Source organism: Chamaea fasciata, unplaced genomic scaffold (genome assembly GCF_029207755.1).
Source record: "Chamaea fasciata isolate MVZ Bird 193981 ecotype frontalis unplaced genomic scaffold, bChaFas1.0.hap1 SCAF_19, whole genome shotgun sequence".
Taxonomy (NCBI): Eukaryota; Metazoa; Chordata; class Aves; order Passeriformes; family Sylviidae; genus Chamaea; species Chamaea fasciata.
In genome coordinates, this window is record NW_027094104.1 from 6454962 (window position 1) to 6476991 (window position 22030).

Below are 22030 nucleotides of genomic sequence, written 5' to 3' on the forward strand. Positions count from 1 at the left end.
AATTAGACAAACCAGCAAAGTGTTCTATTGAAAGAGTTATGAAAATACTGCTGCAGAAACATCCCAGGTCGTCCCTTACAGCTGATGTACTTCTAATGCAGATAAACCTACCTCACAAAACTGTTCCTAACACTTTTAGCTCTGGCATTAAAAAAAAAAAAAAAAAAAAAAAAAAAAAAAAAAGAAAAAGAAAAAAAAGATCATGTTTCTTCCTCTAGACTGCAGGAGAGAAGATGAAGAGTGGCTGACCAAAGCAATCATGTACAATCTTTGCAAATAAATAAACTAGAAACACTTTCCAAAGAAAGAGCAACTGTTCAGTGAGATGATTATGAATTATACAAGAGAGCTTTACAGCCATGGGTTTCTGAGCGTCCTGCCTCAAATCCAGCAAAGTGTTTCAATGTGCTTAAGTCTCTCTGTCCTCAGGAAAGCACACAGCAGCTTAGGTTGTTGAGGACAACTGGTTGTTGAAGACAATGGGACTTACATGCATGGTCGAAGTTAAGCATGTGCTCAAGAGCTTTGCTGAATAGGGCAGGATTGCTGAATTCAAGGATCCCATTGCTCCTATAATGGTGTAAATCAAGAGCAACTTCAGTGAAATTGTTCTGATGTAAAACATGCTCAGAATAAGGCATGTGGTGGGCATCTCAATATGATTCAGAAGAGGAAAATATACACCGCACTCCCAGCTAGTAGACCTAAGGGTTTTGTGAGTCCATCATAATAAAAAACAACTAATATAATACAGGCACCCTTATCCTCCATCTGCATTTACCTTAACTGTCATCTCAGTCAGGAAGATGACTGTAAAGATGTAGTTGGAGAGAGTTAGGAAAATCCGTTCCTATGAAAAAGAAAATGAGAGACAATGTTTTATAGCCTGCTCTGTGCAGCTGTGCATCCCCCCGTGCATATTTGGGTGGTTAAAAACTGTTCTCCCGATTCTGTGCTGAAACAAGCCTTGGACTGTTTGCTTGCAAAGAGGACAAGATCCAAATATTTAGATAACAACACTCTGTGGTTCAGCCCTGCCACTACCCGGCTCTGTGTCAGCACCATGGACAGGGACAGCCGCCAGCACCTTACCTCCAAACCCTCCCATTTGCCTCCAAATCCTCCCTAATTTCCCCCAAATCACCCTCCCCCCCACCCCACCATAGCGGAAACAGGGAGATGTGCCCTCCTTGAAACGTGCTTGACAAATCTCTACCTGCCTCTCACCTGCAGACATCACTGCATCGTGTAAATATCACTGAGCTCCCAATTCTCCTAGAAATTAAGTCAATATTAGAGTGACAGAGCTGTGAGGTAGCAGGACCCGTGGGATGCTGAAGCGCAGCTGGCATGAATTGTCACAGCTCCAGCAAAGCCAGAAAAACTGGGGCTTTATGCCAGCTGAAACCTGCCCCCAAAAGTTCGATTCTGTCCCCCAAAGCCATGGGCTACACCTGGCGTGAAGCCAAACAGCCTCATTTCCCAGTCCCCTGCACTATCCACCAGACCGTGTCCTCCTCAGTGCCATCACTCAGCAAGAGCAGCTAGTGACTACAGATGAGCCCATGGACTGGTTCCCTATCTACAGTTAACAGAAACCTTTCTTTTTAATGATGATTATTAAATAAATTACGCTTTCCCCTAATGCCTAGACAGCTTCTGATTCCCTGCACTGAAAAATGGACAACAGAAGGCAGAGGCTGGAGGAATGATGATGTGTGTGCACGTATGTATGAGCACATATAATTGGCCCCACTCCTGCTTTTAACAATTTTGGATTTATTTCTGCCTCTCCCTACAGAGCAGTCCCATAAGAGATGCAGATCTCTCACTCAAAATGAGATGCAATTTAAACAAGACAAAACACCTTGGCAACTCTCTCGCTTGCCAGATCATGATTTACTGGAAGTGACTCAGGAACCACAAAGTAGCTTGTTTCCATACAGGGTCCATAATTAATTAGGTCCTAGACCTGTACTGTGATTGCATGGGCTGTGATAGGAAACATCTGTATTGTTAGCTGACTGACACACAAAAGGCTGCTTTAGGGGGGCAGGCACTGGGCAGGAGAGAGGGGATAGGGACCTGCTTGTGCAGCTGGAGATAAAACACCAATAGCATGGAGGTGCGACTGAGGATATTGCATTTCTGCCTGGCAAGCATGTGGCTATTTTGAAGGATAATCTCCCCTGTCCATGTCGTCCACTCTGCAGTGGGGAGTGCATGCTGGCTCGCAACAGTGGGCCCTGTTCTGATAAGCCGGCTGAAACTGGGACAGAGAACTCACTTGAAGCAGTTAGAAAATCCATAGCTCAGGGAAACAAAGAACAATTATTTTAAACAACTCAACCTAAACTAACTCTCTCGGTTTCCAGATTCATCTGCACAGGCAAGGCCCATGCACTCCTCCTGCATCCCCTGCCCCACTGCTCAGCATTCCCCTTCTCTGCAGCTCCCCGGCCACGGTCCAGCTCCCTTGTTATAACCTAATTGTGATGAACCTCACACCAGTCCCTGTCTCCTTTCCTCATAGCACTCTCCCAATGCCAAGGGACACCACAGCTCCTCCTCTCCTATATGAAATACTGGGTTTGTGTGCTCCAGCTCTTCGCTGTGGGCTCCTCCAGCTCACACGTGTCACCCATTTCCCTTCTCTGTGTACCTGCAGCTCCTTTTGGAGCCAGTCTTGGGGAGTGGAAACTCTCAGAGGACATAGCAAGGGGCTCAAAGGAAGCATTTAGGATTTTAAGGGAGGTTCTCAGGGTGCCCCATTTGGGGATAAGCAGAGTGATCTCCTGCTACATCAGCTGGCAGGGAGCCCTGCTCACTTCTTGTAGCTGCGAGTTGGTGCATGACTGCATGGGAACTGGGAAAAAAAAGATTTAGGGAAAGGACTGCTGGGCAAACTGTTACAGTAAGAAGGACTACTAGGAAATGCTTAAAATAGGCAGAGAGCAGCCTAGACTCCAGTTTTAAGGTCTTACGTTGAAAATCCACAAAAATGAACAGCCTGACACGCCTACATCAACAAAACAGGATTCTATATGATTGTGATATGAGCAGTCTTGGGCGATAAATCAGCAAGAGCCCAGCGCATCTCAGCCCCAATCTATGCTAAAATAAAGAGCGATAGAATGATTCTACCCCTCTGATTGCTGGATGCTGATGCTGTGAGGGTCTAGTTTGAGGAATCCTTACACAGATTAGAACAAAGAGGTTCCAAGAACGGGCATTGCAGTGCCTGCATCAATTCAGTTTTTCTGGTGTCACAACAAAGCTGATACACAAAGGGGAGAGAAGAGTATGAAATGAACAGTTTCCCCATTCCATTCGCACCACACATACTTGCCTGTGGGGAACAGATGGAAGAAGTGAACATTGTGTTGAGAGAGGAAAAGTGTTTGAAGGTTTCTCAGGGAAGGAAACTGAGACAGATGTCATGCTATGTCATGTGTTAAAACCTTGATCGTGCTTCCAAAAATGAGATATTGGATATATTGCAGGCCACGATCTGTGCTCTTGTGTTTTGAAAGGGGACTGGGTAGGGGCCAGGAGAGTTGCTGCACCTAATTCAAAGGATACTCAGGGGGAGTTGGCACTTTCCCATTTTAAAAAGAGAAAGAAAACAAGACTGAGTGCAAAGCAGTGGGGTCCAAGCCACAGGTGCTTGCTCCACGAGGAGCACAGGAAAACTTCAGAAACTCACAGCGCTGTGAGGCTCAATTTTGGGTCGTTCCATGGCAATGGTAATGCAGTTCAGGAAAATGATCACCAGGACGACGTGATCAAACATCTTGTGAGTGATGATTTTATTGCACATCAGACGGAATCTGTCGAGAGAGGAAAAAAAAAAAGAGTAGACACAGACTAGCTATTAATGCTGATCTGGCTGGGGAGACACACAGCAGCTCAACTCATAGCAGGGGAATTGCGCACTGCTTGCAAAGCAGATGAGCTCCAATCTCCCAATCCCCTCCCTGGCAGAGCCGCACACTGAGGGCAGATTGGGTTATGAACAGAAAGGGATCTGAGCTACAGACCTGAGCCAAAAATTTCAAGCCCTGGGAATGTTCATAGGGGGCTTTGGTCACTTGGAATGGGGCAGCTGCTTCCATGACTCGGGCACACGGCCAGGTTTGGATCTGTCCCCCTACCTGGTTCCTGGTGCTCAGGTTTAGCTTAAATAAAGGAAGAAATACTCCCAGTGAGCCCATAAGGGTTGAGCACACATGAAACAAAGGGACAGAAGCTATTTATTGTGACAGATGGCTGTACACTGACTCAGGATTTATAATACCGTATTACATTTCCCAAAGTCTGTTTCTGAAAATCTCTCTAATCTTTGTATGAATGAACCTGAACACTGTCCAGAGCCCTCAGCTCCAACACAGGAAACCCTCGGGTGCGTGTCCAGAGGAACGCGTCGAACGGCACGGAGCTCAGCTGGCCCCACATGGCCAGGCTTTGGGAAGGGCAGAGCCTTCGAGAAATGAGGGTGTACTCTGAGAGAAAGGGAAGGGGGAGGACGGAGAAGTTCAGTTGAGAGGCAGGCTGAGGAAGTCAGGGAGTCCTTTGCTGTGCTCTAAGTGTGTGGTGGGGCAAATTTAGATTTTTCTGCTTGATGCTGCACCTCTCCCCCTTGCTCCAAGCTCATCACACTCCACCAAGCGAAAAACTTGCAGAGCACTGGCATCACTGCCAAAGGAAATGAAGAACCTGATGAAGCTGCAGCCATGCCCTGGGCTGTGGGTCTTGACTGGACACTCCTGCGCTCTCTGCAGCCAGCAACTCTTTGCTATTCAACCCTGATGTTGTGCTGGGCAGGGGAAGGGCTGAGAGTTCTGTGGACTGACATACAGAGACCCATCTGGGATAAACAGGCCAACGAGCCATTGTAACGAGGGCATGCATCGTTACCATCCATCCTAGCACACCACCACTGCCCGAGTGCCCTGCCTTACCTGGAGTGAGGGGCAAAGATGTAGATGGACCAGGAGTCCCTCTCCTTGCAGCAGGTGGGGAGCCGTGCCCGTACCCAGGCCTTCATGCGGTCCCTTTTGCTCTGGAGGGAAAATGCACAGAGCAGGAGGAAAACACAGAACCGTTAAAACAGCAACCCCCCAAAACTTCCACATGAAGGACTTGGTGCAGCTTTTCACTAAAAACTTATCTTCAAGTGCTCAGCGAAGCTGAAATAAAATGATGTCCCTAAACAAGCCCCTGCTGGGCAGGGGAAGGAGCTCTGACAGCCAGATGAGGGCTGTGCCAGCCCTGTGAGCTCACAGTGCTTGGTCTTGCTTCTTTCTCTGCACGGTAACTGCCTCTGGTACAAAGTTATCAAAGAGGACAAACATGAGAAATAAAACCCTTGCCCAAAGGAATGATAACCCACTCAGTCCCTCCAAATACTCATCAGGTACTTGCCTGAATCTACTAAGGTATTTTGGGGGGTATTTTTGTTTGGTTTTTTTAAAACAATATAGAATTCTTATGTCAGAGGTTGTAAAGGGAGCAGAGGGAGGGATTCCTGCTGCTTGCTGGGCCAAGCCCTGTGTCCATGCACCACTGGAAAGTTGAGGAAATCATTTGAGGCCCAAGTTTTGGTCCAGGAACACAACGGTGATCGTCTGCTTCTCATTCAGCATGAACAGATCAGATGAGAGATTATAAAGCCAGAAGGGAACACCATGCAGCCTGACCTGCATGAACATGGGCCATCCAGTTCCTGCAAATTAATTCCTACTTGAAACCACAGCACATCCTCAGCCATGCATACTTACGTTATAGACTGTCTGCAAGGTCATTTCAGGTCAGGAGGGCAGACTGCAAAAGCCTGAGCCAACCAGTCAACCGAAGACATCAAAAATTGGATGCCAAGGGGAAACCTCATCCTGGCTGCTACAACTTCTGACTTAAGTTTATCACTTTCTCATCCACAGACCTCCAAAGGAAAATCAAGATCTTTAATCTTACTGGCAAAGCAGTGCACCCTGTGCATGGACAACCATTAAAAGCCAGGCCAACATCTTGCTCACCACACCAGGGCTTCCCCAGCCCTTCCACATCAAAGCACTAGAAGATAAATGCCCAGGCTGGTGTGTGCACTGTCACCAGAGTGCTTTGCAGATAAATAAAAACTAATTCTTGCTCTTTCACAAGCCTTATTTCTCTGCTACCACCTGGGCTTGGATGGTCAGACCTGGAAATATGACCGTGTGAGCTCTTTGAAGCTTCTTCAAAGAGATTTCAGAGCCTTGAGGACACAGAGGGCTGTGAAGGACAGCACAGGAACCATCCTTGCACCCCAGGAGCACCTGTGCTCCAGGACTAAGCCACTTCTATTTATTTCATCTTGGAAACAGGGAAGAAGGATTCATTTTGAGGCAAACTGTTAGCACTTGAAGTACTCTGGACTGTAAAAATGGGATTTGTTAGGATAATTGAGTGGAGTGGAGGAAGTGCTTTCTCTTCCTACAGAAACGCAGCCTGGGGTCTCACTAATGATGGGGAGTAATTGGTGTAGTGCCTGTTTTAATGAAAGCCCTTGGTGACAACCTGAACCTTTCAGAAAATGAAAATCACCTTGGGCAAGTAAGAAGAAAAGTTAGAATAATGAAAAAAAAAGTTAGAGCTTTCTACCCTGCTCCTTTAGCCATCCCTCCTTCCCTCAACTTCTACGCACACCAGTGGGGTTTTGGTTGTCTTGGATGTTCTCACATCCCTTTTCCAGCTTCAGGCAAGGAGTCAGAACTGCTCCCTTCTCTCTAAACTGTACTTAATAGAGCATGGATCCTTGGGGTTGTGTTATCCCTTCAAGCAGCCTGGTTAGTCTAATTATCCATAGATTTAACAAAGGTAAATAAATGGATAAAAATCGGGTGTCTGCTCAAAGCTGTGGTGAGAGCAGTGATTGCTACCCTAGCCTCTGGACATGGAGTAATAGCTACGACTCAGACCAGTTCATTTTGTGAGCTGGAAGGTTTCCAGAAGTATCTATTATTCAAAGCAGTTCTGGTATTTATCAAGGGGATTTGTAGTGAATGGTAATGCGTCAGCAGCACAGAATGCTTCTTTATGTTCCTTTTGTCCAATTTTAATGCCAAAGATATTTTGGAGTTTGGCTAATTGTTGCAGCTTGCAGCTCATGGGCTAAATCAGATAACAGAGGCAAAAAGTGATCTTCCACCATGTCTCTCTATTCAGTGGGTTGCAGTACAGGTGAGCACCAGGGCTCAACTGGGGCTGCAGCCCAGCTGCCCTAAGCAGGGTGAAGTACATCCCCAGAAACATAAACTCAGAGGAATTACTCCGTATTTCCACCAGTGGAACAGCACAGTTCGGTTAATTTGAGCCAACGGTAACGTATTTGTGAAACAAACCCCAAGTGTTTCCAGCCTCAGCCCCATCCAAGGCTTTCCCAGTGAGGTCCAGGCAGGCTCCAACTGCTGACAATGGGGCTGATTGCTGTTCAAGCCTGCATTATGTTCAAAGTGAGATATCAATCATGTGGCTTAAATCACATCTATTTGTTCATAAACCACACCTGGGCAGGATGAATAAAGACGAGGGGGGAGAAGAAAAATAATCTTTAATTCAGTTGCCAGTGGCTTGGACAAAATCTCCCTGGGTAAGCCCATCCAAAGGCAGCAGGAGCCAGGACATGGGAAGATGCTAGGTGCTAGCAGGCAGAATTGGGAATGGAGCCCCTCAATCCCACAGAAATGAGAGCTGTTGATAAATAGCTGCTTTTTAAATTATTATTAGGAATTTCAGATATTAATGCACTTCTGAGCATGAAGGCAGTTGGCAATAAAAGATGACTGATGCACTCTTCAGAGGAAGGGAGAGGCTTAGATTTATAAAAAATTTATTATAAGGATGGGGGAACTGCTGAAAAATGCCCTGTGAGTGGCAGAAGACCTCCAGGCAAGCTGGAAGCTGCACAGAGGTGCTCAGGACCTGATTATTTAATTTCAACATGCAACAGGGACAGGCTGAAAGGGTTTGTGAATGGCTGGACCATACACCACAGAGAAAAAGTGGAATATGCCAAAGGGAAAGGAGCTGCAATAGTAAAATGCAGTGAGGTTTTGGGGAGGAGGGAACACATTGGTTGCATAATCAACATTTCCCTTACTTTCTGCTGTGAGCACTGAGCAATTTGGGTATAAAGCTCCCAAAAGCGTCTAAAATCCAGCAGTTGGAAACAACAAAGACCTGGCAGCAGATCCCTGATCCCGGTCATGGCCACGTGAACCCAAGAAAGCTGTGGATCACTCACTCTGTGAGAGACTCCTTGTCTGCAGTGATGCAATAAAGAACAGATTTCAGCCCCCTGGTTTCCCAGTTCTGGGGAGAGAAGCTGTCAGGGGCCTGATTCTGGCCCCTTGGAGGGATGGAAATTCAGAATAAACTCATTGAAGGCAGCAAAGCTGCACTAATATAAGGGTAGCCTGGGAAATCCAGATGAAGGCTTTGCTCTTCCTTTAATTTCTGCATAGAGACAATCAAATTCAGGCAGCAAGGAGGAATGCAAAGCTTTGATGCAGAAGGGCATGTTTAGGATTACTTTGATCTGAGTAATAGTCAAGTTCTTCTCTTCTTTTGTTGATGGGGAGTTTTGTATTTCATTTTTTTTCCATTTAAAATGCAATTCTTCCCCCCCCCCCCCCCCCAACTTTGTCAGGGCTGATTTAGGAGCAACGTCTCCCCCCAAACATCAGGAGTGAAGCCCTGCAACCTGAGGGCTCATATTGCTAATCTAAGCAGTGTTTTCTTATCCATCTGGTTTAGTGATTTGCAGTAAAGACATATTTCAGAGCATGGAAAAAGGCACCAGCCAGCTGCAGGTATCCCACTTGTGGCTATCCCACGGGCTGGGGCATAGTTTATTCCCCAGTCTGTCCATTCTTCCCCTTGGCATTTGCTTCTGACCATTCCATGGGAGGGCATTGAGGTGATTACACCCTCCATGGCCAGACCTCAGTACACGGAGGATGATGTTTGGTTTATGCCAAAAGCAGATGATAAAAATTAAAAATCTTATTCAACAATTCATTGTCAGCACTGGCTGGGAGAGGAGGGACACATCTCATCAGCCCATGCCCAGTAGAAGGGGGACTGCTGGCTTTTGATCCTGAGGGGGAAAACGGAAGGGACTGGTGGGATGATTGGACCAGGTGAGCTGGAAAAGTAGCAGATGTTGGAGCATGAGAAAAAAATCCCTAGCCAGCAATGAAGAGAATGGTCTATTCAACACTTTAAATAGTGGGGATTTTTTTTCAAAAATAATTACTGCTCCATTTCTTAAAATTTCGAATTATTTTATGGAAGTAAAAAAGCAGGTTAAGACAATGAGTAAAAATCCCAGGCTGAGGATCCCATGCTGGAGATGTAATGTGATAATGGATTTTTGCAAAGGCAGTTTACAGCTGAGTGCATTCTGCCAGCACTAACTCTTCTCCTCCTGTAAGGAACAGAGGACTCTGGAGTCAACATTGCCTTTTGCATCCCTTCACATGATCCCAGTTCCATTTTCATTCAATAAACTCAGTGAAAAAGAGCAAAAACATGTCCATAATCTGCAGCTTTCCTGTTCTCAGAACAGCCCCTGCTACCATCATGTGTCTCTACCCAAACCCCATCTGCTCCAAGAGAAACAGTCACCCCTGGGATGACACATCAGACCATCACACTTTTAAATCTGGGAACAAGGTATAATCCAACAAAGAGATAACCTGGAAGAGCAGGAAACACTCCAAAACTGGCCCCAGTGCACACGTGACAGCCGGAACTGCGACACCCTCATGCCCAACTCAAGCCCCACTCTGCCAGTCATGCAAACAACTTCGGGAAATCAGCCAGAGTCCTTTTTTTTCCCGTTAAGATACAAACATCCATGTGAAACAAGGACCAGGAACCCTCATCCCTTCCCTGCACTTGCAGTCTTTTCACAGCTTATATTTCCTAAATGACACTTTTCAGGCCTGTGAAAGAGACACTTATCAGTGAAATGCCTCTTCAGATGGAAATTAATGCAGAGCCTCTGAAATTACCACCATCTCCATGGGATTAATGCTGCCATGGGAATGGGGGACCAAGCCATGCTCTTCCTTTGCCTGTGGAAGTTTTCTGCTGCTGGTGTGGGGGGCAGAAAACTCACTAATAGTTGGAAAGCGGGAGAATTACTTATATTGCTTAAAAAAACCCCCAAAAAACCCCAAAAACCAACCAAAAAAAAAACCCCACAAAAACAAACCAGAGAAACATATATTTCCAATAGCCTTCACTGTGCATGATTTAGTGGAACCTGGGCAGTTTTGCCCTGACATCTCCATCATGAGCCATCTGATACTGCACTGTAATACTTACTTGGATAGCAATCCCATCTCTGAGAGCATCCACTGCCTAGAGACCTTCTGGGTGACTCTGGTTTGGTCTGGTGGTGATGGTGAGACCTAATCCCTTTTGCACCCACTTGTACACTCCTGAGATGGTGACAAGCTTTGTTTTGACAAGTCATAAAGCCCAAAATGAGCACATGGCACTTCCTTACCATGTTGCCTTCATCATCGCCGTCATCACCATCCTGGTGGGGCTCATCCAGGTGGAGCTGGTGCAGCAGCACACCCGGAGAGGTCCTCCCATTGCAGTCCTGGTGCTCGGAGACAGACGTTCTGGTGCTGTGCATACTGCTGGTCCGGTACAGGGAAGGCACCTGCAGAGTATCCTGGAGGTCAAAGGACCCTTTTGTTTCCAGCGACTCCATGCGGTGAGGCAAAGAGCCATTGAAGCTGCCGGCCCGGCTGGAGTGCTCCTCATCCGAGCTGTCCCCTTCCTCAGAGCTCTCCTTGCCCTCCCCGGACAGGAGGGACCTGCGCTCGCTGCTCTGCCCCCGCCGCTTGAGGCTGGGGGCCCGGCCGATGCTGTTCCAGCTGGAGCGGCGGCTGTTCCAAGAGCTGCTGGCACGCCAGGGGCTGTGCGGGGAGCTGCGGGTGCTGGGCTGCGGGAAGGACAGCGACAGGGAGCGCGTCAGATCCGCGCCACCCGCCCCAGGCCGGCGGGGGCGGCTGGATGGACGGACAGCCCCACGGACGCACTGAACATCCGCAGGGGGAGATGATGCGAGTACCGGGGACTTGAGTTCGTAGGCGGCCACGGGGTCCGCGGAGACGCCGCTGGCCCGGCGGGACTCGAAGCCCTGCGCCGCGTCCCCGAACACGGCGCTCTTGGGCATGGGCATGGGCGTGGCGGCCGTGTGGATGATGAGCGGCGGGGTCAGGCTCTTCTTCAGCTCCGGGTGCTCGCTCAGGGCCATCACTGGAAGACACAAGCGGGTTTTAGGCGTCACACCTCAAGGGGGGACACCTACAGCCTGCTCGTGGGCAGGCAAAGCTGCTGAGCAGGGAGGGCTCTGCTCTGAGCATCAGGGGGATGTGGGCCAAAAAGCCCTTCTGGGAGAATTGGGTCGTTCAGCCCAACAGGGGGGTGTCAAACAGGAAAGGGATCAGGTATCAATGCGATCGAGGTATCGGTGGTAGAGGAGAGCACACCCAAAAGGTCACCTGCTGCCCTTCAACCTCCAATCAACGCCCACCGGCTCCAACCCTGGGAGCTTCCTGCCCGCTCCCTCCATCCCCCTTCTCCAAACTCCTCCAGCAGAGACACCCTACAAGCCCAGACCTCGGGCTTGATGGGGAAATTAACAGTTCAAATGCAATCATGTCTCTCCCTGCCTGCATCCCACAATCCCACCCCAAGCCTGCTGCAAAGTCAAGCACAACACAACTGGGACTACAGCATTCCCTCTAGGAGTTTTTTTTTCCTTTTGGACACACTTTTATCAAAGCAAAGCAAGGTTTCTGTGGAAGGGCCTGTCCTCCCAGGGTTATTACTCACAGGCTGGATTTGACAAGTTTTTCTTAAGTTCTCCTTCCTCTTCCAGGCTGTGGGGGTAGAGATCCCCCTCGGAATCAGACTTGGAAGCATCACCCTGGAGCAAAACAGAAGGCTTCAGCAAGGAGGCTGAGGGGCCACAGTGCACGGACAGCCCTCTGCAAATATGGATTCCCCTGTCCAACACCACACCTTACAGATCCACTGAACTTGGTACCACGATGCAACATCACCTTCCACAAAATGACACATGCACAGGTTTATACCACAGACTAATTAACCTCCTACCAGGAAGACGGATTGCCTCTGGCTCCAAACACGGTCCCAGAAAGGGATCAGGAGAAAAACCAAACTATTGCTTAATTTTTGCTGCTGGAATTGCATATGTGGCAGATGTTAGGGAAGGACTGATATTGATGAGCAATTTGAGGACAAAAGATGATCCTACTAATCTCTCTAGATTTATACACCTAAAACTCCCTGGGTGTGGCTCTTTCTAGTGATCCTTTGATGGAGCAATCCAGGGTTCAGAAAGGGCACAACAGACCCCGAACTTCCAATGTGACAAATGTGACGTGTCCATGGATGCCCCATCAGCACAGAGAGGTTCCAGGTGGCAGAACCCAACATGGACTGCCACAAGGGACCCTTTCCCTCCCAGCTGCCACACACAAGAGGAGCAGGAGTTTTGGGGATTTATGCTGGATCCTTTACGGGGTTTAAATTCAGCTGTATCATTTTGAACGTCGGTGGTTGAGCAAGGCCTAGCTGTTCTGACAGGTGCCCATCCTCAAGCAGAGGAAGATGATGTTGACCATTGTTCTCTGTGTGGCGCCTGGGTTCTTGCTTGGTCTTGTGGCACAGACCCTGATTCTGTCTACTGGCACTGCAGAAAGGTGCTTAGGGTGTGGTATAGTCAGGATACACCTAAGAGGGGCAGAGGTGCTCGCCAGAATGATCGATACCCATCCAAAAAGAGGAGGATTCATGGCTGAAACCACTGCTCTGGCAAAGGGCACCAAGCCCTGTCACAATGGAGAAGAGGTGAGAAGGGGGGAAGATGCTGGGATGGGAAAAGCCAAGCAGATCCTCACTTTAGCAGTGAGAGCCCAGGAGCCCCAAAAAACCCCACCAAGGCTAAGCCGCATCCACAGGAGCCCTGGCCAGCACTGCTGAGGTTTGGTGCTAGGGTACCCGTTGATTGTAAAATCTTGGAAGGATCCCAGCGTGGGACAGGAAGAAGAGATGAATCCAACACGGGCCAGCGCCCCACACTTCATTTATGAAGCAAAACCCCAGAGGGATGAGCCCCAATACTCCCCCGCTATTTAGTGTGGAGTCACTAAACTATTAAAGATATTTTTTCCAGGCAGACTGGACACTCAGAGATATTTTTAAGGCGAAAGAGAGTGTGACGTGAAGTGTTGACTCAAAATTTCCCCTCCTGAGGATCCAGGACTTCTGTGCTTTTCAGGGAAGCTCCTCCTGCAGTCTAAGGAGGTCAGGAATGCACCTTTCAAGGGGGAGCAGTAAAGTCAGGCTGGCCTGAGCTTTGCTGGAGTCAGATCCAGTCTCTGTGTAAACAGGGGCTCCAGCTGGCTCCAGGTACGCTCCCCACAGAGGCTCCCAGCTCAGCCTGTCAGCGGGCCTGCCAGGAATTACTCATTCTCCCTAATGGGTTATTAAAAGGAAATAAATACTGGGAAGAATTTTACGTGATTTGTATTCCTGGAGTGTTCTTCAACAGCTCTAAGAAAGGTTTAAAGGGGCACAATGAGATGTCTGCCAAGAGGGAAAAGCAGAGCTGCGTGGGGACTTCCCACCCCCTTCCCCAGCACCAAACCCCATGTCTGGAGGGCAGTGAGCATCCCCTCCCAAACACCACGTGCCAGACTCAGGACGGTGCAGGCAAACATCTCGCAGCCAGTGCTGCTGCCCGTTACCTGTTCTTGCACTCCCAGTTTGCCTTTCTGGATAGAAAAGGGGTTATGAGAGAACAGGGAGTTAAAATCCTTTTGGGAAACAAGGGTATGTCAAGCTGGACCAGGCAGTACAATGACTAAACCAACCTGTATCAAAAGGGACTGACACACTGGGATACGAAGGGAAAAGGGCTTTTGGGCTGAAGGAAAAGCCAGGCTTCTTGGAAGGGACAGAAAGGGAAGTGAGTGGTAAAGAGAGAGATGAGTTTGGCAGAAGGGTGAGGTTTGTTGTGTGCTGTGCTTCAGAGATCCGCAGCTTCCTCGGACCTGAAGGAGACCATTTCACATCCCGTACTGTGGCATTGCTCCGGCAATCTCAGCATTTCCACCAGCCTTTCAGGGACATGCCACCGTGCAGCTGCTGCTGTCCTATCCTGTCCTGCAGAGCACAGGACTCCCACACACACGTCAACACACACACACCTGTCAAAACAGGTTTGATTCCAGGTCCCTTCACTCCTGGGCATCCTCCCCCGCCTGCATGAGAGAACCTTGGCAGGCGTGCCCTGCAATCAGCACCACCATCCACATCCCCAGGGAGGTCCCTAGGATGTGACTGTGCCATGGAGAGGCTGTGACAGCACCTTGGGGAGCCTTCCCCAGGGCAGGCATCCAGAAAAGGGTCAGTGACACCTGTTGGCTGGATCCACATCAGCCACTTTGAAGCACCCACCTTAATTTACCTGGGTCCCTCAAAGAAGGAAGGGACTTAAAATCAGGGCTAACTCAACAATGAGGGTGACAAAAAGGAAAGAAAAACCAAAAAAAAAAAACCACTTCCAAAACACCCAAATAGACCCCATAAGAATGACAACTGTTACAATGAGAACAGCACCACAGTGTGTGACCAGGCACCATGAGAGAGACAAGCACGGTGGCGGTGGGATGTGCTGTACGTACCCCCGACGAGTTGACAGGCAGCTGAATACAGCTTAACTGCCCACTCGCTTCTTCTCGCTTGGAGATCTCCTGAAGGAGAAACGGGGGGAGGGAAGAGGGAGGAAGGGGAAGGCGGGGTTCAGTTTTCAGTTTCAACAGCAGGACTGAGTGGGGAATCCAAAAACACAGGAGAAGAGGCAGGGGAGCAGAGGGGAAGGGGAAGGAGGGCAGTGTGTGGCCACAATGGAGAGCCAGGCACTGGATCCATTCCACTCAGCACAGGGAGAGGGTGGGAGATCTAAGGCTGAAAGTAATCCTTTGAAGCGACCAGCCTTACACCCTTTAAGTGTTTCAAACAGAGCTTGCTTCAGCTTCTAAGTGATAATTGTGCTAATGAAACACCAGCTAATTATTGAAAACATGATTTTTTTTTTTTTGCAGCTGTATAATAGCATCTTTATTTATTACATCTTCATTAAGCAGCAATGGAGGCTTTTAATGAATGTTTGATTAACACAATATCAGTGCTCTGGCAGGTGAAATACCTAATTTAAGGAGAGACAGTCTGCTGTGAGTTCAGATCCCTGCTCAGCCCTGTTAGCGGAGACACACATTTAAATCAGCAGCTTAAATCAGGGGTCTGCAGCCAGGGGGGCACAGTCCCATCCTGGGAAATTTTGCCACACCCATGACCCCAACATTTCACAGCACCAGAGGCCAGCCTGTCCCTGCCCACTTGGAAAACAGATATAATTTTTCACCTTGTTGCGTTTCCCCTTGCTCAGGGGTGGCTCTCCCAATATTTCTCAGCATTTTTCAGCAGTGTGGCAGTGCCTGGTCCTGTCCCATGGGGCAGCAGGAGGTTCCATGCCGCAGCAGTAGGACACAGATTATCCCACCAGCTGAATTTCATGCCTACAGGGCAATGGATCTTTTCTCTGGCTGCTAAATGGTTACAAAACTCATCCCAGCCTAGGCTGGGATGAAGAGTTTAAGGACTTGCCAGCAATGTGATGGACACTTAACTTAGAGTCTCTACTTGTAACACAGAGAGATATGGAAAAGTCATCGAAAGGGAAAGGATGGAAACTTTTCCATTCAGAAGGAAAATCCCACTGAAGCTGATAGGAATGCAATAGGCAAGGGATGCAAGAAAAACACCATCCAAAATCTCCCCTGCAGGAGAGACTGTTCCCTCTGGTGAAAGCCCAGAAGGACAGATGGGATCAACAGGACACAAACTGGGAGGATTACCAATGGAAGAATACACCTTAGAGATAACACTACTAGGAATTCCCTCTGGAGAGGAGCTTTATGCCTGGCTAAGAGGAGTCACTCCTTGCTTCAGGGAGAAGTTTCCAAGGCAGGCACCTGGGTGGTCAGGCAGCAATTTCCAGGTAGCAGCTCAATCAAACGGAGTCACCTGCTCACCTTCCCCGGACCAACACCAGGGTCCAATTCAGCCAGGGAATGTGCAGTCAAAAATAACCACATGATAATAAGTCCTCCCTGTGCCTTTTGCATGAGAGAAGCTGGTTACCAAATTAAAGGAAAAAAAGGGGAAAAAACCTCCACCTCAATCCTGCAAAATATTATGCTCCATATTTAAAGTTTGGAAGAGGCCCTTTTAGTTTTTCAGCTGCTTATAGTCATCTGCTACCTGGCAACTGGGGCTGCAAAGCCATGCCTGCACTAAAATTAACAAAATGCTTGTGGATTGAGGAAAGGCACTCAAGGATCAGGGAGATAAAGGCAGCAGCCTCGGGATTGTGTTTCAGCTCGGAAATCTGAAGGAGAATGAAAAAAAAAAAACCACCAACAACTCAATTCAGAAGAGTCAAATGCAGACACAGGCCGTAGACGCCGGGGTTTGTTTACAGGGAGAGTTGATCTCTCTATTAATTCTGCTTAGGAAAGGATCCTCTCTGTGCTGGCTTGCAAAAACCAGAACGTGATCTGTTCGCAAAGCTACACACCAGCAAAGCTGAATAAACATAAACCAGCAAGGCCAGACCTGCGGCCTGACCTCCAGAGACTTTAGTTCCCAGTCTGCTGCAGGAAACCTGGGTTGAGCCAAGGGATCTCTTGGTGCCATTGCACCTTACTGGAAGAATGGAGAGAACTCAGAATAACGAGGATGTGGAAGGAAGATTATTATGAAAAAGCTATAATCAAAGCCTGAGATATAAAATAGCAGTGTAATCAGAGTCACAAATTATAGAAATATGGTGTGAGTTTATTAAAATTATCATGGCTGCGCAGGACTGACAACCTGGGTCGGGTCTTTGGGGACTGCACTGGTTCCTGGTTCCTGTGCTCACCTCAATACTGACATGAGCATCACTGGCTTCAGGCTGTCCCAGTGCTGTCCCCAGTCCGAGGTTCCTCCCTGATTTACACAGCACTTCAAGCCCATTTCAGCCTACACAGATATCGTGGAGCTGGCTTGGATCAGCCCAGTGCTGACCTGGCAGAGGAGATGTGGGGGCAGTTGATGGGACAGTCCTGCTGCAGAAAACAGCCAAGAGCAAATTTGAGGACTGCTGCCGGCACTTCCCTGACTTCAGCGGAGCCATACCCTCAAGGACATCACTACTGGGATAAAACCACAACACATTAAGCTGGGACATGAGTTTACAGGAAGTTGCACCATGGCACAGCTGGCCACAAGGCAAGGGATAATTTGCTGCCCAGGAAGAGACATACTGCAGTGGTGGAGCAGGAGCATGTGGAGCATGGTAAACCCGGCTGAGCCAAGGAGCAGAGGAGTCAGCCTCCCTTAAGGGCTGGCAAATGAGCTGCTGCATCCTTTTCTCTGCATAGTGGGTGCCCCAGGTGATCTCCTATGCTGGTGACCTTCAAAGATCAATTTGCCAGATTGGACAAAGGTTGGGTTTCAAAGTTGTCACCAGGAACAGACAAGGAGCTTTGTACCTCTTCTCACTCAGGCAAGGGAACATTTTTGCTATTTGAAAGAACTGGGCAAAGGAACATTTTGCTCTTTGAGACAACCCAGCAGTGATTGTCCATTTGCCTGAATGGTGGGGGCATTTACAGACAGAAACAGCTACAACAATAACAATTAAAAAAGAAAAGCACCAACATGGAGAGAGAGACGATGCAAAAAAAAAAAACCAAAAAATTCCTCTTGCTATGTCCTGATATGACTCCTTTAATTTAACTCCAAACTTAGTAAAAGTTTGTAGTAAAAAATAGTAATGATAATAAAAACAGTTCTGTTTGTAGGGTGGCGGGATATTATAACACACATGCAACAAATCTAAAATAATATTTATTCATCCCGGAATGCTTAAAAAAATCAGAGATAGTGTGTAGAAGCACAGCCCATACAAGCAGACCCCAGTGAGGAGTTTTAGGTTGTATTTACCTCTCCAACCAAACCCCCGGGCAGGGTGTATGGGTCTCCTCCCCTTATGGGTGTTCTTGAACAGCTGGAAAACTTTTGCAAGGAACGGGTGGGTGTCACAGGTCCCCCACTCTGAGGAGGACTAGGTGACATGCACACCCACTCCAAGTTGGACAGCTGGATTGGCAGTAGGGTGGGAAAAAAGGTTGAGCTCAAGCCTATGTGCCCCCTCAAAGCCTCCTGCAAGGCAGGATGTCTCATGGAAGTCCCATTAGGAGGAAGCAGATGGCAGAGACCAGAAATCATGTACTTTAAAATACGCAGAGCATTGCAGGGCTGGAAACTGGAAGAGCTCCATGAATGCATACCATGAAAAAGATAATCGTGTCACTAATCTCTTACCAGCCTGTGTAAGTTTTCAGGAGGAGCCTTTAATCTGGATGACAAACACAGTGAAAACTGCTTCAAAGAGACTGTCATAGCAGCGATCCCATCCGCAGTGCCTGACTCACCCCTCAATTCCCACTCCTGCATTAATGCTAACAATGCTTTTCATTTAAGCCCTTCATTTAGAGGGTTTGCAGTATTAAATTGCACCATGGCTATGGAAACAAAAAAAAAGGAAGGAAAAAAAAAAAAAAGAAGAAGACCTAATATTTTACCCCACTTTTTTTCCCATACCACTTCTGTCAAGGTATTGCTGTCCACCTCAGGAATCAGATTCCAGGATCTGGAGGCCCTAAAACTTGAGAAGAAAGCAAAGGCATGAGCATAAGGACATTACCTCTGTCTGGAAACCCTCTACCAGGATGGCCACCAGCAGATTAAAGAGAACGTAATTTCCAAACGTCATGAGAGCGATGAAGTAGAGAGCAGCCCAGGATGAGGTGGAGGCCATGCCATTGTAAAGGACCTTGTTCCAGTCTTCCTGGGTCAAAATCTGCAGAGGAAGGGTATCAGGACTATGGAGATACTGGAGAATAGCATGCTGGGTATCCACACTCTGGATAGGCCAGACAAGCATCCTGCTTTTAGGTTATCCACTGTAGCTGTAACCACAACAGGATAAATCCCTTCTGAGCCAGAGAAGAGAGAGGACCAGAGTGACTGTGATTCCCAACCACCAGCAAAGACCCTGTGCAAACTGCCCTGTCCCCCACATCCCGGGACAGCCATAAGGAAGGGTAACATCACGCTGGTCAGACCTTTTCTTTGGTCAGCCAGAATGACTTAAAGTCCTTCACAGATCCCAGGTTACAGGGCCCAGAGCTGCTAGAACAAAAAACTGCACATATCAGCTATAAACCAGATTCCATTATTTGTTGAAATACCACTGCAAGTGGTCCTGATCTCCTCCTTTCCATCCCTTCCCTCTATATTTACTTTCACCTACCCAGTCCGTACCCTGCAAACACAAAAACCTCCTGCCTTGGCAGCCCCTCCTCATCAGGGTTCTGATGTAGTCTGGAAAACAGTCTGAAAGCCCCCATAAACCTGCACTTGTGGTTTTGGGTCATCTTCTTTCCATGGCATGGAGCTTCACTAAGCCCCGTCAGATGCATTGGAAACCAACCTCACACTTTGCAGTCTCAAAACGCCCATCAGTTGTGGCATTTTCCACTTTGTACCTGGAAAACAGTGACGATGGCCCAGAGCAAGGAGTCAAAGTTCTTCCTGTCAGGCAGAGTGTCACCATCCCGCTCTGAAGCGAACTTACAGCCAAAGAGGTGCATGCCCAGGATGCTGCAAATGACAGGAAGCAGGGGCTCAACAATGGGACCACCACACAAATCAGTAATCGTACAGCAGGGTGACTATCTCCTGATTTCACCAGGGCAATTCCTTTTAATGTTTTCTTTAGAAAGATGGGTCCTTTGTTCGCTGAAAAACATGCCTTGAGATCACACAGATCAGTTGTGAATTTAGGTCAAATCTGTCAAGGAGTTTCAACCAAAAAGTATGTCTGCTCCTTATTTTTCTTCTGCTTCATTTTTTGTAAGTCAAAACATTGTCTTTCAACATTTTCTAAACAAAATGTTTTGACTTTCTGTTTTGCAATGACACATTTTCAGCAAAATATGCTTCAATTGAATTAAGAAGACAAAAAGGGTTTCTGTGAAATGCCTGAATAAGACATATCAGGGGACTTGAAACAGCTTTTTCAATTTTGACAGAAGAACAGAATACCTTTCATTATGGATAGATACTAAAAGAATAATCTGCTTTTCCCTGCTCTCTGCTAGTAACCTGAATAATCAAATTATTTACAGCACTACTGAGCACCACAGCTGAAAATGGCAGTTTTGGAGTCTCACTGGAAGAAGGGACATTATTCCCTGGAAGACACTGTCTCTCTTCAGCCTTCCCAGTGCCTGCATTACTCAAACACCACAGTTGGCTGTAGAAGGAGAAAGGCTCTTCTCAAAATCTAGACCAAAATCTAAAAATATAGGGCTACGCCAACCCTGTTTCTAACATTTCTCCTTGTCTGAAGATGAGGCCATGAAAAAGCACAAGCACCACCATGTCTGACATTTCTTTAGGAACATCATCCTCTTCTTGGCAATATTTTTAGCACCAGGCTTTCTGATAGTTGGTAAGTAATGGGGTTGCTGTCTTGAGGTGATGTCAAGGAATCATCCAGCCTGAAAGATTTTCTTTGTAAACCATTTTTCAAAGACAAACATCTCATTTGGCTAACTGAGAGAATTTGGGGCAGCAAATCCCAGCCAGCAATGCTGTTCCTGGGATCGCTCAGCTCAGCTGTGGTCTGGTATGGACTCTGTCACCTCCTCATCCCACCACGGGATCCCATCTAAAAGCCCAGAGCAAGCTCAGGACAGGGAGCTGGAAACACTCACCTAAAGATAAAGATGAAGAGCATCAGCAACATGCAGAAGGTGGCCACGTTGTCCATGGTCTTCATGAGGACGACAAGCTGGCGTTGCAGGGCTGGCATGAAGCGGACCAGCTTCAACACGCGCATGAGACGAAAGGTGCGCAGGACCGAGAGCCCCCCGCCCTGCTGGCCCACGATCTCCCACACGCTGAGGAGGACAAAAAATGTCAGAGCAAGATGACAGGACAAAGCCTAATTGCAAAGGCCTGGAGGAGACGCAGAGAAGGGAAGGTGAAATTCAGAGAGAAGAGAGATCGAAAGTGGGCAGAGATGCACTGCCGGTGCCCGCGGTGATCTGGACTCTGTCCAGGCTTGCAAAGAGCACAGCCCCACTTGACTACCAAAAATACGCCTGGAAATCAGTGACTGCAGCTGCAGGGGCAATTATAGCCTTTGCATGTGCCAAAAAACCAGAGATACTTAATCGGGCACTGGTTGTGTCATTTGGATCCCAGACTGTCCCAGGACATCGGGACTGATAGCTTTCTGCTTGGGCCTCTCTCCAAAATGACCGTAAAATAATCCCAAGATATGTATTAGCAATCATGCCTAAGTGCATTAATTACAGAGAGAAGTGTAAAGTGTCACAGGAAGGTATTTATGCCAACTCTCCATTACTTTCTGTTTAATTAAACAGCCAAATGAGGAGAAACACACATAAAGAAAGCTCAAGGTTTGTACCTAATCACCACAATGATCCCATCAAAGATGTTGTATGGATTCTTAATGTAGCCAAAAGGACCATAAACAAGGACTTTCAACAGCATCTCCAGGGCAAAGAGGCTTGTGAAGACGATGTTGCTGATCTCCAGGGCATTGGTAAGTTCCTCCGGCTGGGGAAAGAAGAGGAGGAAATTGAGAAAACAAACAGCCAGCTCCATATCCAAAAATCACACGTAGAAACACAAGTCCCAGTACTGCAAGTGTGAGAATACGGATGGGGTGAGAAAATGGCAACAGCTCACTCAAAGCCCAGGAGATGGAAGGAAAATACTATCAGAGTGTTTA

The 22030-nt window shown here is 47.8% G+C and overlaps 1 protein-coding gene across 14 annotated transcripts in view; it reads right to left on the reverse strand.

Annotated features, from left to right (window-relative positions):
• The window catches only part of CACNA1G (calcium voltage-gated channel subunit alpha1 G), a 144744-nt gene that overhangs the window by 44729 nt on the left and 77985 nt on the right, over window positions 1-22030 (reverse strand). For 4 of the 14 annotated variants that reach the window (XM_066200352.1, XM_066200358.1, XM_066200356.1 and 1 more), the window contains exons 11-22: window positions 21704-21855; window positions 20985-21170; window positions 19752-19866; window positions 18908-19063; window positions 14778-14846; window positions 13839-13865; window positions 11899-11992; window positions 11132-11319; window positions 10556-11002; window positions 4962-5062; window positions 3707-3830; window positions 782-850 (exon numbers count right to left, since the gene is read on the reverse strand). In XM_066200352.1, the coding sequence (XP_066056449.1) occupies window positions 782-850; window positions 3707-3830; window positions 4962-5062; window positions 10556-11002; window positions 11132-11319; window positions 11899-11992; window positions 13839-13865; window positions 14778-14846; window positions 18908-19063; window positions 19752-19866; window positions 20985-21170; window positions 21704-21855 (1728 nt within the window). Of the gene's footprint in view, window positions 1-781; window positions 851-3706; window positions 3831-4961; window positions 5063-10555; window positions 11320-11898; window positions 11993-13838; window positions 13866-14777; window positions 14847-18907; window positions 19064-19751; window positions 19867-20984; window positions 21171-21703; window positions 21856-22030 lie in introns of all 14 variants that reach the window. The other 10 variants (XM_066200364.1, XM_066200357.1, XM_066200361.1 and 7 more) reach the window with 4 other exon arrangements.